General features: G+C 35.7%; 1 protein-coding gene across 1 annotated transcript; it reads left to right on the top strand.

Moving 5' to 3' along the window:
• Positions 1–14127: 14127 nt before the first annotated feature.
• On the top strand, positions 14128–16122 carry LOC107919230 (glutelin type-B 5). Its single transcript, XM_041109122.1, has 3 exons — positions 14128–14516; positions 15022–15742; positions 15827–16122. Exons 1-3 carry the CDS (start codon positions 14411–14413, stop codon positions 15978–15980), a joined length of 981 nt encoding a protein of 326 aa, XP_040965056.1. The 5' UTR covers positions 14128–14410; the 3' UTR covers positions 15981–16122.
• Positions 16123–17468: the final 1346 nt, after the last annotated feature.

The raw sequence follows: 17468 nt of genomic DNA, 5'->3' as shown, positions 1-17468 counted from the left end.
GGTCCTAGTTGACAAAGCAAAGATAATGGAAGAAGTAAAGCGTACTGAGTGCGAGCGGCGTAATCGTGAGAATGATCAGAATAAGATTAAGAGAGATTCGGGTCCCTCTGATTCTGGTTAGCGTCCTAAGAAGCGGGCGAGATTTGATAGGCCGCCGAGGGCCAATGCACTAGCTGTAATGACTGAGATTCAGTTGTGCAGTGATTGTGGGTAGCGCCATTCGGACGAGTGCTGAAGGAAGTTAGGAGAGTGCCTCCGTTGTGGGTCAATGGAGCATCGAGTTAGGGATTGCCCCCATCGACCAAATCTAGTACCAGCTGCGACACAAACTCCGGCTCCAAATTCTGTTCAGCCTTCGAGAGAGGTTCAGTAACCATTCAGAGGTCATGGTACTGGTAAGGGTGGTAATGGATCTGAAAGAGGATAGAGAGCACCGGGTAGAGGTGCAGGTCAGACTGAGGCTCGTTAGCGGGTACTAGTTTATGCAACGAGACCCTGCGAAGAGAGCAATGATACTGATGTTAATGTAGGTACCTTCTTTATTCATTCTGTTTCGTATTATGCTCTTATTGAAATTGGTTCTACTCACTCGTACATAGCTAGTGTTGTTTCTGTAAATCTGGGTTTAACCGCTAAAAATAGTGCTAGAGAGTTTTTTGTGATTAGTCATTTGGGTCAGTCAGTTCAAGTTGATAGAGTATACAGATGGGTATCCCTAGAGCTCCAAGGTATGGTATTTCCAGCTGATTTAATAGAATTACCCTTTAATGAGTTTGATTTAATTCAGGGAATGGATTAGCTTGTTGAGTATCGGGTCAATCTAGATTGTGCAACTAGAGAGTTACTCTGAGATCAAATGAGACTGACGAGGTGGTCACGGTTGGTGAGTGTCGAGATTACTTCTCTAATGTAATCTCCGCTCTTGTAGCAGATAAGTTAGTTCAAAAAGAGTGTGAGGCATACCTTACTTATGTATCCGATTATGTTTTCGCAAAACTTTCGGTGGAAGATATCCGCACCGTGAGGGAGTTCCCGGGCATCTTTCCTGAAGAATTTTCTGGAGTACCTCCGAATAGAGAGGTGGAGCTTGGAATTGATCTGTTACTGAGTACTACTCCGGTGTCCATTACGCCGTACTGTATGGCACCGAAAGAGCTTACCGAGTTAAAAGCACAGCTGCAAGAACTCCTTGATAGGGCATTCATTCGACCGAGTGTGTCTTCATAGAAAGCACCGGTACTGTTTGTTAAGAAGAAAGACGGGTCGATGAGAATGTGCATAGATTATAGATAGTTGAACAAGTTGACAATCAAGAATAAGTACTCGTTGCCGAAGATTAATGATTTATTCGACTAGTTTCGAGAAGCGTCTGTCTTTTTTAAAATCGATCTACGCTCTAGTTACCATTAGCTCAAGGTCAAAGAAACTAATGTCTACAAAACTTCCTTCAGGACTCGTTACGGACATTACGAGTTTTTGGTAATGCCTTTTGGTTTAACGAATGCTCCGGTAGTGTTTATGGATTTAATGAATTAGGTATTCCAACCGTACTTGGATCAATTTGTAGTGGTTTTTATCGATGATATCCTAATCTACTCTAAAACTGAAATTGAGTATGATGATCATTTTCGCATTATAGAAGCTATTGTCGAATGAAAACAACCCAAAAATGTATTTAAGCTTCATAGTTTCTTGGGTTTAGTCGGTTACTACCGAAGGTTCATCGAATGATTTTCTCTTATTGCATCGCCTCTAACAAAGCTACTACATAAGAATGCTCCATTCTATGGTCTGAGGCACAATAGTCTAGTTTCGATAAGCTCAATTCCGTTCTGACACAAGCTCCTGTTTTAGTTCAACCAGAATCGAGTCGAAAGTTTGTGGTATACAGTGATGCTTCACATGTCAGATTAAGTTGTGTGCTTATACAAGAAGTTAAGGTGGTCGCTTATGCATCGTGACAGCTTAAGACACACGAGGGTATCTACCCTACACAAGATCTTGAGTTGGTTGCGGTTGTGCTGCTCTGAAAATCTAGAGACATTATCTGTATGGTGAAAGGTGTATTATTTACATCGATCACCAGAGTCTCAAGTATTTGTTAACCTAAAAAGAGTTAAATCTTCGATAGCGCTGATAGGTTGAGTTACTTAAAGATTATGATTGCACAATAGAGTACCATCCGAGTAAGGCTAATGTGGTAGTTTATGCTTTTAGCCAGAGAGCGATGACTGACCTGAGAGCAATGTTAGCTAGTCTAAGTTTGGTTGAGGATGGGGGGCTATTAGTAGAATTACAAGTTAAACCGATTTGGATAGAGCAGATTCGAGCTAAACAGTTGAGTGATGAGTCCTTAGTTTAGCGTTTGCAACATATTGATTCGAACAAGACTTCCGATTTTAGTTTAAACAGTGATAATGTGTCGTGCTTCAAAGGTCAGATTTGTGTACCTAATGATAAAGAGTTGAGGCATTTGGTCCTTTAAGAGGCACATAGCAGTCCCTGCGCTATACATCCTGGTGGGAACATAATGTATCGAGATTTCCAAGAGCTCTATTGGTGGCCCGGATTGAAATAAGAGATAGTCACTTTTGTGAATCATTGTCTGACGTGTCAAAAGGTTAAGGCGAAATATCAATTAGCCTCTAGATTGCTTCAGCCAATTAAGATTCCTCAGTAGAAGTAGGAGCGGGTAACAATGGATTTTGTTAGTGGGCTGTCTTTAACCCCTACCAAGAAAGATTCGATTTGGGTTATCATTAATCGATTGACCAAATCTGCCCACTTTATACCCATCCGGATAGATTACTCATTATAGAAGTTAGCTAAACTGTACATTGTCGAAATTGTGAGATTACAGGAATCTGGTCTCAATTATCTCTAACAGAGATCTACGATTTATGTCTCGGTTCTAGAAGAAACTCCATGGGGCCTTAGGCACCTAACTTAATTTCAGCACAGTGTACCATCTTCAGACCGACGGACAGTCGGAGCGAGTTATTCAGATCCTAGAAGGTATGCTTCGGGGTTGTATGATAGACTTCCAGCGTAGCTGGGAGAACTATCTACTGTTGGCTGAGTTTGCATACAATAATAGCTTTTAGTCTAGTATTCAGATGGCACCATACGAAGCTTTGTCTGGTCGTAGGTGCCGTACTCCATTATATTGGACAAAAATAAGTGAACGTCTGGTTCTAGGTCCTAAGTTAGTTTCTAAAACTGAAAACACTGTAAGATTAATTCGAGGCCGTCTGAAGGCCACATCTGATCGACAAAAGTCCTATGCCGAAATCAAAAGAAAAGACATCGAGTTTTTTTATTGGTGATCAAGTTTTCCTGAGAGTATTACTGTGGAAAAATGTCCTCTAATTTGGACGTAAGGGCAAGCTGAGCCCAAGGTTCATTGGGCTTTACCGTATCTTAAAGCGTGTCGAACTCATTACGTACCAATTAGAATTACCACCAGAGCTGGATCGAATTCATGATGTGTTTCATATCTCGATGCTAAGACGATATCGGTCGGATCTGTCACATATTGTTACTGTCAACGAAATCGAATTGCGATCAGATTTAACGTTCGAAGAGGAACCTGTCCAGATCTTGGAACATGATATTAAGGTGCTGAGGAAGCCACGTGGGAACCTAAAGAATCAATCGACTGGTTGTATCCGTATCTATTTGACTCCGAAATTTCTTTTAAGGGAGAAAGTTGTAACGCCCTAAAATTTTAAGAATTGAGTTGTGAGAATCTGCAGTAATTAGATTTCTGTATCTCTGGTTCTATACTCTGCTTTTGTGTTTAAGTTCTAGGGTTTGAGTTTCATCGTTTAAAAGTTTTGTTATTTTAAAACAACTTTAACCCATGTGTTATGTTGTTATATGCAATTCTACGTAAATCGGTGTCAAGAATTAGCCTGCTGGTTCACTGGTTAAGCACCTGTCTGTATCTTGTCTGGTCCCGAGTTTGAGTCCCACCGTATGCATTACGAAATATTTTTTTTTGTAAATGTGGGATGGTGGTTAACTTAAAATAGTCTGAATAAATTCTATCGTTCCTTCTTCTTTTTTCTAAGTTTGGTTCTTATTTTTTTAGTTCTTTTCTTTTTCTTTTTACGGTATTTGATTCTGTATTAATCGAGAATTTTTCGTTGCATATGAGGTCGACTGTTTGGTTATTGTGTAAGTTCCGTCGTTATCTCATTCGCTTTACGAGTTTTATTGTGTTAACACTATTCTGTCGAAACGAGATTTTGCTCGTTTGCTTGAACATTCTGTTTAAACCCTTGATTGGTTGTTTTTAGGCGAGGATATTACAGGAGACGTTACTCTACTGCGTTAGCCTATTTTCCTCTGTTTCGTGCTTGATAAGTATGCGAATTGAGTTGGGGTTACATCGAAACTTTTGACATGATTTTGACGGTATGATGAATTTTAGTAGGTTATTGAAAATGATGCTGTAATTGATTATTGGATGGTTAATTAGGTTCCGGGTAGTCTCTGCATTGTTTTCCGTTAAAGCGAAACTAGGTGCGCACCGAAAACCTTAAATTTTACAAGTTTCAGTCGTCGAAAATTATGGTTGTCAACACCACACGGCCAAGCACACGGGCGTGTGTCCAGACCGTGTGACTCACTGTTCATCAACTTGAGGCCATACGAGTAAGGCATACAGATGTGTGTCTAGGCCGTGTATGGCTATATCAGAGCAGGGTTCACACGACCAACGAACACGGGCGTGTGTCTGGGCCGTGTAACTCACTATTTGTGGTATAAAACCACACAAATAGGGACATGGGCATGTGCCTAAGCCGTGTGAACAACACGGGCAAGAACACAGCCGTGTGTCCAAGTCTTGTGGCAAACATAAAAGGGCCTGAATACATTTTTGAGATCGTAAATGTTACTTAAGGCTGGTTTTGATATTTTCATGGTATGAATGGTCTGAAATGATGATCTTTGCATAAATTTTATGACGTACGTATACTGTAATACTTAGTCTGATATTATGCTATACTGTCTACTTGTTATTATTGGTTCTCTGCATACGTATGGGTTGGGATATTAAGAAGAATGAAGTGATCTGTTAGAAATTAGTGGCTAAGCCACCATATGTTCACTTCGATTCTAGTGTTTCACCGTATTACGATCTAGCAGCTAAGTTGTGTTTTTGTACACGTGTCAGATAGACACTCTGTGGTGTATAGGGATGGGTGGGTGTTTTAACCCTACATGGTGTGATGGGTTGGACGAAGATAGTGTGTAACAGATGGGAGGTTAGGAATATCTGCATCTAACTCTGATTTTTCTGTATATGAAACTAATATATGTTTCCGTATTTGAAATCACTCTATCTTGGATCTGAATTAGCAATGTTCTTTATCAAATCAAATTTTGGAATACAACACTGTTTGATAAATGTGTTTATGTGAACAAACTTCTTCATACACTAAGTTTACAGCTCACTTTATTGTTGGTTGGATTGCAGGTGATACTCAGTCTTGAACGGTTTGGCGCTGCAGAAGCTTGGTCAAGCTCTTATCTTCTTTAATTTACTATTTTAGGAAGTTAGATAAACTTTGATAGTAGGACTTTGAAAGATTTTATACTTAACTAATATTTGTGATGATTATTATGCGAAGTATGGTTTAGCAGTATTGTGTTATATGTGTGGCATTTGAGGATCGATGATGTAACTCTCTAAACTTGGGCTAGACGTCTAGGCCGAGTTTAGAGTGTTACATTCAATCTACTACACTCTTTCTATTAGAATATGGTTTTACAAATCTATATATAAACATAGTTTACTCCTCTTGTATTAATTCGAATTCAACATAGTGAATTATATTCTTCTCTGCTCGTGGTTTTTTCTCGAAAGGGTTTCCATGTAAAATCTATGTTCTTTATTTTTTCTCTTTTCTTTGCAATACTTTGTCATTATCGACATTCTATTTTTTTACAAATTAGTATCAGAGCTTTCGGGTTGTTCTTCTCAATCATTATAATGACATCTTTAAAGTATGAAATTTCGCTATTGGATCGTAACACTAGATTCGCGTTGTGGTAGGTAAAGATGCAGATAGTTCTTGCACAGATGGGCTTAGAGAATGTCCTACTAGGGATAGATAAGATGCCTTTGATATTGACGGAGGAAGAGATGAAGCATAAGAATCGAAAGGCGTTAACACAGTTACATCTGTATTTTTCTAACGAAATTTTACAAGATGTAATGAAGGAAAAGACCGTCGCTGCATTATGGAAGAGGCTAGAACAAATATGTATGTCGAAAACTCTAACCAACAAGTTGCATATGAAGCAACATCTTTATGCTCATCGTTTGGAGGAAGGTGCGTTTGTGCATGAACAGTTAACAGTGTTTAAAGAAATTTTCTCAAACTTGGAGGTCATAGACGTTCAGTATGATAAGGAATATCTAGGGTTGATTCTACTTTGTTCGTTGCCTTCGTCTTATTCAACCTTTAGAGATACGATTTTATATAGCTGCGAGTCTCTCACAGTTGATGATGTGTATGATTCTTTGACCTCGTATAATAAGATGAAGCATCTTATGGTTAAACCCGACTCTCAGAGAGAGAATCTCATTATTCGTAGGAGACAAGATTGGAATGTTGATGATGATCGTGGAATGACACAGGAACATAATCCTCAAGGTAAATCCAAGGGTAGATCGAAGTCTTCAAATAGAGGTAAAACTTGTAACTTCTGCAAGAAGAAAGGGCACATTAAATCTGAGTGCTATAAGTTGCAAAATAAGATTAAAAGGGAGGCTGCGAATCAAAAAGGAAAACACCTAGAAAAATCTGGTGAAGCTGATGTTGTAGAAGACTATAGCTATAGTGAACTTCTAGTCGCTTTTGTCAACAGTTCTAAAGTGAGCAATGAGTGGATCCTTGATTTGAGCTGCATCTACCATATGAGTCCCAGTCGAGATTGGTTTACAACTTACGAAATAGTGTCTGAAGGTGTTATTTTGATAAGAAATAATGTTTCGTGTAAAATCACACGTGTTGGAACGAGTAAAGTTAAGATGTTTGATGGAGTTGTCAGAACACTTAGTAACATGTTCTAGAATTAAAGAGAAATTTCATTTTTTTGAGTACTCTTGATTCAAAAGGGTACAAATACACAGCTGAAAGTGGGATTTTAAAGATTTCTAAATGTTCTGTCGTTGTGATGAAAGGGTAGAAAAAGACTGTCAAGTTATATATTTTGTAAGGTTTTACTGTTACTGGTGATGCAACTGTCACTTCCTCTTTCTTGTCAAATGATTATGTTACTAGACTTTGACATATGCGCCCAGGGCATATGAGTGAGAATGACATGACATAATTGAGCAAAAGAGGACTTCTTGATTGGTAAGGAATTTGTAAATTGAAATTTTTTTAGCATTGCATTTTTAGGGGGCAAAAAAGAGTTCGATTCACCAAAGAAATCCATAACACAAAGGGAACAATAAAATATATTCATTCTGACCTGTGGGGGCCATCCAGAGTGCCTTCGAGAGGTGGAGCTAATTATATGTTAACTCTTATTGATATTTTTTTAGAAAAGTTTGGGCATTTTTCCTGAAGCAGAAAAGCGATGTGTTTTCTGCATTTAAGTATTGAAAAACTATGATTGAAAAATAGATGGGAAAACAAATAAAACACCTCCGCATAGACAATGGTTTATAGTTCTGTTTTGATGAGTTTAATAAACTATGCAAGTTAGAAGGGATCATGAAACATTTGACAGTTCGTCATACTCCACAACAAAATGGCATTGCAGAATGAATGAACAGAATAATCATGGAGAAAGTTCGATGTATTTTGTCGAATGCAAACTTACTGAAGTCATTTCGGGCCGAAGCAGCCTCTACTGCATTTTTTTACCAACTGATCTCCATTCATTGCCATTGAGAAAAAGATTCCACTAGAGATATGGTCTGGTAATCCTACTGATGGTTCTGATTTAAAGATTTTTGAGTGTCCTACGTATGATCATGTTGATAATGGAAAATTGGAATCGAGGTCCATTAAATGTGTTTTTCTTGGTTATAAAGCTGGTGTAAAAGGGTATAAGTTATGGTATCCTGAAAATAGAAAATTTATGATTAGCAGAGATGTTTTTGATGAAACTACTATGCTATCTAACTTATCTCTTAAAGACTCTTCTAATAAAGAACATCAAAACCAAGTGGATCATCAAATTAATCTAAAATCTACAATAGAGTCGACTCCTCAAGGTAGTACAGAAATTCAAAATAGAGTTGCTTATTCACCACAGTACTCTATCGTCAAAAACAGAACTAGAAGAGATATTAAACCTCCAAAGAAGTATGCTGAGGCTGATCTAGTTGCTTATGCTTTAAATATGGTTGAAGATATAGATACAAACCAAGAGCCATCTAATTATTCTGAGGCGGTTGGCTATAAAGAATTAGAAAAGTGAATGTTTGCTATGCAAGAGGAGATGGAATCACTCCACAAAAATAGAACTTGGAATCTTGTGAAACTTTCTAAAGGCAAAAAGGTTGTTCGTTATAAATGAGTATTTAGAAAGAAATATTTAAAAAGAAATAAGGGACTCTGGAAGTTGAAGAACCTATATATAATGCAAGACTTGTTGCAAAGGGTTACAGTCAAATTTCAAGAGTGGACTTCATAGATGTATTCTCCCCAGTTATGAAGCATAGTTAGATTCAAGCTTTTCTTAGTATTGTGGCTATGCATGATTTGGAGCTTGAGCAGTTAGATGTAAAAACTATATTTTTGCATGGAGAACCTGAGGAGGATATTTACATGCAACAACCAGAGGGTTTTATAGTCTCAGAAAAATAAGACTATGTTTACTTGCTGAAAAAGTCCCTTTACGGTTTGAAACAATCACCAAGACAGTGCTACAAGAGGTTTGATTCATTTATAACTTCTCATGATTTCAAAAGAAGTAGCTTTGACAGTTTTGTTTACTTTAAGAAAAACAGTGAGGGTTTTTTTTGTGTATCTACTCTTTTATGTTGATGACATGTTGATAGCAGCGAAAGATAAATGAAAGATAAGAAAGGTCAAAGCCCAATTAAGTGAAGAATTTGAGATGAAAGATTTGGGACTAGTAAAGAAGATACTTGGTATAGAGATTCCTAGAGATAGAAAAGCAAATAAATTGTACCTAAGTCAGAAGGGGTACATTGAGAAAGTTCGTTGCAAGTTCAATACGCAGAGTGCTAAACCTGTTAATACTCCTTTAGCAGCCCATTTCAAACTTTCATCGACTTTGTCTCCACAATCAAATGATGAGATTGAGTACATGTTACATGTTTCATATCTAGTGTAGTGGGATCTCTCATGTATGATATGGTTTGTTCACGTCTAGATTTATCATATGCAGTCAGTACAATTAGTAAATACATGGAAAATCTCAGTAAAGAACACTAGAAAGCAATTCAATGGATTTTAATATACTTATGAGGTACTACTGATGTTTGCTTACAGTTTGGAAGAACTAGAGATGGAATCATTGGGTATGTTGATGTTTATTTTACTGGAGACCGTGATAGAAGAAGATCTCTCATAGGTTATGTCTTTACAATTGGAGGTTGTGCAATCAGTTGGAAAGCCACTTTGGAAACTACAGTCGCTTTGTCTACCACTGAAGCTGAGTACATGACGATTATTAAGGCTTGTAAAGAAGCCATTTACTTGAAGTGACTCTTTAGTGAACTTAATGAAGACCTTCAAATTAGTACAGTATTTTGTTACAGTCAGAGTGCCATTTTTCTTACAAAATAATCAAATGTTTCATGAAAAAACAAAGCACATAGATGTTCGATATCATTTTATTCGTGATATTATTGCTCGTGGTGATATTGTTGTGAGCAAAATTAGTACTTATGGAAATCCTGCAGATATGATGACTAAGTCACTTCCTATAACTAAGCTTGAGCATTGCTTAGACTTGTTGGTGTTCATTGTTGAAGTTAAACCCTTAAGGGGTTTTATGGAAGATGTGGAGAACTTGTTCGTTGAGAGTTTGCGATGAAAAACTTGTTCATTGAGAATTCGTGTCAAGGTGGAGATTGTTAGAATTGAGTGACCCGAATTCTTATTAAAATAAAATACAGTGGTAAAATAAAATAAAAGTAAAATCCATATACAACTACAATTCTTTTGTTTTATTTTAGAATAAGGTTTTTAAACCTTATTAAACTTCATCTATTTGATATTGATTAGAATGAGTTGTTTCAATCTTACTACACTCATTCTATTAGAATATGATTTTACAAGCCTATAAATAGATATAGTCTACCCCTTTTATATTCATTCGAATTCGACATAGTGAATTATCTTCTCCTCTACCTATGTTTTTTCCCGAAAGGGTTTCCACGTAAAATCTGTGTGTTCTTTATTTTTTTTCTCTTTTTTTTGCGATACATTGTCATTATCGGCATTCTATTTTTTTACAGAAGACATAAAAAAATATCTAGCATTTACCAGAACCCAATGTGAGGTAGAAATTGCTTAAAGTAGAAAAGGAGTTAGACAATTCAAACAACAACAACAATCAGAGACCTTAAAAAACAAGAAAGCTTGATGAAATCTTCTTTAATAATAAGGAATTCAGCACACTCTAGAAGAATAGCTTTATTTTGCAGGCCATGTATGAAAGAAGATTTATGAGATCCATGAGGAACTAATCCTCCTATGGGGGATTAGAGAGTGGAGGTATGGTTAATTAACTGTTTTGTAGGGTTCTCTTAGCAAATTAGTTGTTTAGAAAAGGAAGAACCTAAACCCTAGACCTGATAACCCTAAACCCTAGACCTGATAACCCAAATTTGGTATAGCCTATCCATAAACACATTAACCCTAAATCAGTTTGGACTGTGAAGTCGAAAGATAAGTAGTTCTTACCGACTCATTATTCTAGTGGAAGATTGGTAGATTCTGGTGGGATATCAACTAGTTGATTGAACAAGAGAACCTGAAGCGTCACTTGATTATGATTACCGAAGCAAGCTACTCACCTATGCCCAGATTTGATATACTTTATTATTTGATTTCTCAAGATTTATTTATTTCTTTTCTTTCCATTATTATTATTGTTAGTTTAGATCACCAAACCTTTCTTTTTATTCATCGTAATATAATTCATTTAAAATACCAATTAGATCTATTTATGTTTAGGGTAAAATTAATTTAGTGTTTGCCTCCCTTGGGTACAATCCTCGGAGTACTTATTTACTCTATTATAACTATATTACAACCTGACTCGTATACTTACAGATATCGCATTTCCATATATTTGCGTAAGATTTCTACTCTGGATGTTGGTACGTCTGAAAGCGGTTAGCCATGTGACCCCTGTTTTCACTTTTTGCCTATTTTTTTCTTAAAAGTTTCAGATTAGTTTTGATTTGTTCCTAGGTTATTTTAAGAGCTATGTAAGCTCGATTAAGGTTCAATTTGGATTGAATATTGTTGAATAATTGTATTTATATTGCATTATGGATTTGTTGATTATTTATGCCAAAATTTTTAATGATAGTGATGTTTAATAGTTGTAATACCTTATAGCTTGGGTTAGGTGACAAGACCGAGTATAGGGTGTTACATTACTATACGGACTCATTTCTTTTGGAGGATTACACTCGGGTGTGTGACATGTTTGATACACGAGGCAATTGGGTTTGGGAGTGCCTCTAGTGGTTGTTTCTCCAGCACATTTTGCTACGTATTGCGTCTATTTTGCTACCTTCGAAGGATGACCTTTTAGCATGGAAATGGACATTGGGTGGCTAGTTTTTTATGGTTACCATATTCAAGGGTTTGTGCCATGTTGCTACACTAGCTATAGGAAAAGATTGGCAGCAGTGTTGGAGAATCAAGACCCCTCAGCAAGTTTGGACTTTTTTTAGCTTTTGGACCATGATCAACTTTTAACAAATGCAAAGAGGGTTCATGTAGGTATAGTTTCTGAGGGGTATTGTGCTTGCTATGAGGAATTGTCGAAAATGATCCTACATGTGTTAAAGGGACCGACACTTCGCAAATGTGGTTTGGCGTGGCCTTTCCTAGCAAGGCTGCTGGACAGCTTCTTTAGTGGCTCAATTTTGAGTGGGTTTCAAGGAATTTGCAAAATATGGTGGCCTCAGAGGTGCATGGAGGTGAGTGGTCCACTCTATTCTTGGTTAGCTATTGGTTCATCTAGAAGAGCCAATGTGATTTTCCTTTTAAGAGCTCGAGTAGCAGTAGTAAGGAACTTGTGGCAACAAGCTTAGCTTAGGCATGTAGTTTCACTATGGCTAGTAGCAACATTGAAACCATTTGTCACAACTCCATGCGTCTAGCTCGCGACCTCTAAGTGAGAATTGGGTAAAGGTTAACATGGATGGTTAGGTGTTGACTCGAATGAATAGTGTGCTATGGGAGGCATGATTTGGGAAGCAACTGGAGGCTGGGTCGCTAACTTCTCCATGAGTGTTGAGGGGTCTTCAATTTTTCATGTGGAGGTTAGAGCCTTGTATGAAAGCCTGAAGTTTTCTTAGGACAGGGGGTTTCAATATGTCAAAACGGAGAATGATAATGCCTTCCTTGTTAAGCTCGTTTGGAGCGGGGGTCTTGGTATAGTAGTTGTTCTGAAGTGTGGTTGGCTTATGAATTGTACAGATGTTATTGAAGTGTACGGTTGAGACACATTCGACGGGAGCTTAACAAAGTGGCATACCAACTTTCTAGAGTTGGCTCATTAAAACTAAACAAGCTCTGCATTTTCAAGTGACCCCCACCCTTGGTGGTAGCCTTGTTGGTTGTTGATGTTGATTCCAACCGGTGTACATGGGTATTGAACAAAGCTATTTATAACCTTGCTGCAGTGGTTATTTTATTTAAAAGAAAAAAATGTATTTTTTTCTTAAAAAAAACAAAACTTTTCTTAAAAGATAATTTTTGGTATAACTCATGTCATTTTTACAGTTCATATTTGGAATTCGTGGCTACTCCTCTCAACAATAATTGTCTTCAAAGTTCAAATTTGCATCTCCTCCTTTAGGAGTACAATATGTTTTATCATTATACCCAACACTTATTAATAGAGATGATTTGATATAATCTTATATATAATCGATTCTTTTTATAATTAATATTGATGTTATTTTTCATATTTATTACAACTGCATTTATATATATTTCATATAATTGATTGATATGACATATGACATATGACACAATTTTAAATTATCACGTGACAAAATTTTAAGTCGATTTCTTTTTTAATAGAATTTTTTTTATATATTATATGTATAAGATATGGTCGAAAAATTTACTTTAAAATTTGCATTTATTTACTTTTTAGATGTTCTCGCAATTTCAAATAATATGTATTTGCTAACATTTAACCTCACTAAAAGTTAGCATGTAAACATGCAATTCTTATATTATTTTTTTATATCTGATAAGGATAAAAGAAACTACAATTTTGTTTTGATCTAAATTTTTTTCTTACATATATTCTAATAATAATTTATTTAATGGATAAATTTATTTTTTATTGTATTTTTTCAACAAGCATTTTATAACACTAAAGAATGAGAAGAATCCAAAACCAGCATCACACAGTAAGTAGTAAGTAATATTTTTGGTGTATAAAGCTTATTATTTATTAATTATAAATCTTAATTAAAATAAATGATTATTTTTCTATTTAATATCCATATTATTATTCAGCTTTAACCCTTATTATATATTAATTCAAAATCTTGATTTAATTAGGATAATTACTTTTTATGGATGTAATAATAATATCCATATTACCAAAATGGTAAGGTATAGGAAACTCAAGTAATAACCGTATATATTGATCACCCAAAAAACTAAATAAAAAATAATATTCATATTTATTATAATTTATTTTAAAATATTGTCATTTATAATTACATAGCTTTTTTTTTTACAATAAATTACAGGGTTAAGTAAAACAACAATGTTTCTTTTGTCTTAACAATAATAAAAAATTTCCATTATCATATTAAGTATATACAATCTTAAAATTCGAGAGCGACATAAATCACTCCATTGAATACCTTGGTTTTTTTTTTTTTTTTTTTAAATTTCCTTGTTTGTTAACAAATGACAACAGAATGATATCTTTTTAAAAGTTCAAAATATATTGGACTCTGGATATGGACGATCAAGCTAAAGTCAAATATCTTTCATCTCACGCCTATAAATATCCTTTAATCACACCTCAATAATTCACTACTTCCACTGCTTCAGTTCTTCTTTCATTCTGGGATTTTGGGTTTTAGTTTTCCTGTGAAATCGAGAAAATAGGGCTTGATCTTTCTCCGAAGTTGGCAAAGAAAGTGTACGGTGACGATGGTGGAAGCTACTACGCTTGGTGCCCCAATGAACTCCCTATGCTGCGTGAAGGCAACATTGGTGCAGCCAAGCTGGCCCTTGAAAAGAATGGCTTTGCCCTCCCTCGTTACTCTGATTCTTCCATGGTCGCTTATGTCCTTCAAGGTATTGTTATCATTCTCACAAATTCATCTCCTTTTTCCGTTTTGTGTTTCTAGGTTTTTGTCCTTTCTCATTTTTGTTGAATTTTATGATATATGATCAGAGTTGGGATATGCTCAAAATCTTTCTTTTTTTCCCTTTCTTTTATGGTTTATGTTATTCAGTGTGGTATATCGTTATGCTTTGTTATGATGTTTGGGGTTTGGCTGCAAATTTGATTCCTTGTTGTGATTCTTTTAGGGACTTTATGTGTTTGTGTCTACCAAATGATCTTGTTTTCTTTAAACTTTGTATGTGTTATTCTTTTGTTCTTTTCTGTGTTGCTTTTATTTGATATAGAAAAAGACCCAACTTTTCTTTTTCCAAAAAAGAACGTTGGTTTCACATCAATCCAATCTTTGCTTTTCAAGTTCCAAAGATGGAACAATTGTCGATCAATGACAGCATGTGGTTTTGATTGAAATTTCAATTTGCAATTAAGTCGAATTGTGTTGATCTCTAAATGTAGGAGGTGGTGTTGCTGGGATTATTCTCCCTGAATCTGAGGAGAAAGTGATTGCAATCAAGAAGGGTGATGCAATTGCTCTTCCATTTGGCGTTATCACCTGGTGGTACAACAAGGAGGACACTGAGTTGGTGGTCCTTTACATGGGAGATGCCTCAAAAGGCCATAAACCTGGTCAGTTCACTGATTTCTTCTTGACTGGCTTCAACGGCATCTTCACTGGCTTCACAACTGATTTTGTGAAAAGGGCATGGGATGTGGATGATGACATTGTCAAAGCCTTAATTGGAAACCAAAAAGGCAAAGGCATTGTCAAGCTTGATGCCAATGTTAAGATGCCTGAACCGAAGCCGGATCACCGCAAAGGAATGGCCTTGAACTGCGAGGAAGCTCCGTTAGATACCGATATCAAAAACGCTGGCAATGTCGTGCTCTTGAACACCCAAAACCTCCCTTTGGTGGGTCAGGTTGGTCTCGGGGCTGATCTCGTTAGGTTGGAAGGTAATGCAATGTGCTCCCCTGGCTTTTCTTGTGATTCAGCCTTGCAGGTAACGTACATAGTTAAGGGCAGCGGTCGTCTCCAAGTGGTGGGTGTGGACGGCAAACGGGTCCTGGAAACCATTGTGAAAGCAGGTAATCTGTTGATTGTGCCAAGGTTCTTTGTTGTTTCAAAGATTGCTGATCCAGGTGGTTTGTCATGGTTCTCAATCATCACCACCCCAAAGTAAGCTCCAAGACTTTGAAATCCATTAAAACTCCATTAATATGCAGATTATGAAGCTTAACATGTTGTGGTTTTGATTTGCAGCCCTATGTTCACCCACTTGGCTGGAAGCATTGGGGCATGGAAGGCTATATCACCAGAAGTTCTTCAAGCAGCATTCAAGGTTACTGCTGAGACAGAGAAGCTTTTCCGCTCCAAGAGGACCAATGATGCCATCTTTTTCCCACCACCTAATTGAAGCAAAACTAAAGCATCCATTTAGCTATCTGCTAGTTTCTCTAAATACGCTTGAGCTTCTATTAGTAATAATTAGTTTGAATTATAATATTTTATTATTGTTTCTTTATTAATTATCAATAAAAGTTAAATTTAGAGTTAAATTATAATCCTTTATTTTTTTAATTAATTATAAAAGTTAAATTTAGAGTTTAAAAATGAATCATATACTAATTAATTCAATATGCAAGTAAATATGTGTATGAAAGTGGATATAATTTGAAAAAATGTTGGTTTAAAAAAATATTAGATTGTGTAAGTGGATCTCTCCCCCTCTTTTATTTATACATATATATTAAGTTTATAATTTGTATATTTATTTTATATTTTGTAATTTGGAGAGATTTATTTACACGGGTGTTTTTGTAACTTTAATTTTACACTAATTTGTTATAAAGCACTTCTAATGGACAGTTATGCCTTTTGGGTTAAAAACTGCCCCATCACTGTTTCAAAACTTTGTAATTTTTTTATTTTGTAAAATTTTAATAATTTTTTTTATCTTTTTACAATTTCTTTTATAAACTTTGAAACATCTTGAAATTTTACACATAAATGGTCAATATTATTACTCAATTAGAATCTTGAAATATTACAAGAATAATGAAACATGTCGAAACCATTTTTTGAAAAACAAAATTTTTAGGTTGTCGACTTTAAAAAATGAAAATTGGGAGTCGCCACCAATCTTTTATCGAGGTGTGATTGGATCACCTGAAAAAATGGCTTTGGTCTACGAGTTTTAGAAAAACGGGTCCGAGAGTCGGTTACGTATGAGGAAGGATTAGCACCCTCATTACGCCCAAAAATTGGTACCTAGTTAATTAATTAATGTCTTAATGTCGAAAATTTGAAAATCGTAATCCTTAGCAAAATCTTAAAACGTTACGTATTAAGACCCTTATCATTTCAGAGAAATAAAATACCACACCTAATACGTTAGGGCACGACATTCTAATTTTCCCCAAAAATGAATTAGGGCAAAATGCTAGTGCAATAAAAAATGTAAAAGAATATCCATTTATTCAAGATTTAAGAAATCGCGACCCAATACGTTAGGGCGCAATTCCTCTAAAATCTCAAACTCGAAATATTTCCTTTATTATTTTTTTAAAAAATATTCATTTCGAGAAATCAATGCGTCACATCCAATACGTTAGGACATAACGTGTTGAATTCCCAATAATTAGTTCTTATTTTTTTTGATTAAAGAGAAATCCTCGATTGTTAGATTTTCAAAAAAATCAGAACCTAATTCGTTAGGGTTCAATTTCCTTGAGAAATCCTAAATACGAGTATTACCTCTATTTTGAAGCGTTTTATTTTAAAATTAAATAAGAGATAGGGTAATGTTATGTTGAATATGTGAATGAATGCCCCTTAAACAAATATCAATAATAAATACAACAATTTCATATAAATAATATGAATAAACAAATAAATAAACAAA

The sequence above is a fragment of the Gossypium hirsutum genome, chromosome D13, assembly GCF_007990345.1.
Source record: "Gossypium hirsutum isolate 1008001.06 chromosome D13, Gossypium_hirsutum_v2.1, whole genome shotgun sequence".
NCBI classification, from domain to species: Eukaryota; Viridiplantae; Streptophyta; class Magnoliopsida; order Malvales; family Malvaceae; genus Gossypium; species Gossypium hirsutum.
The sequence above is the reverse complement of the archived record's forward strand: the minus strand, read 5'-3'. Positions and strand labels throughout refer to the sequence as shown.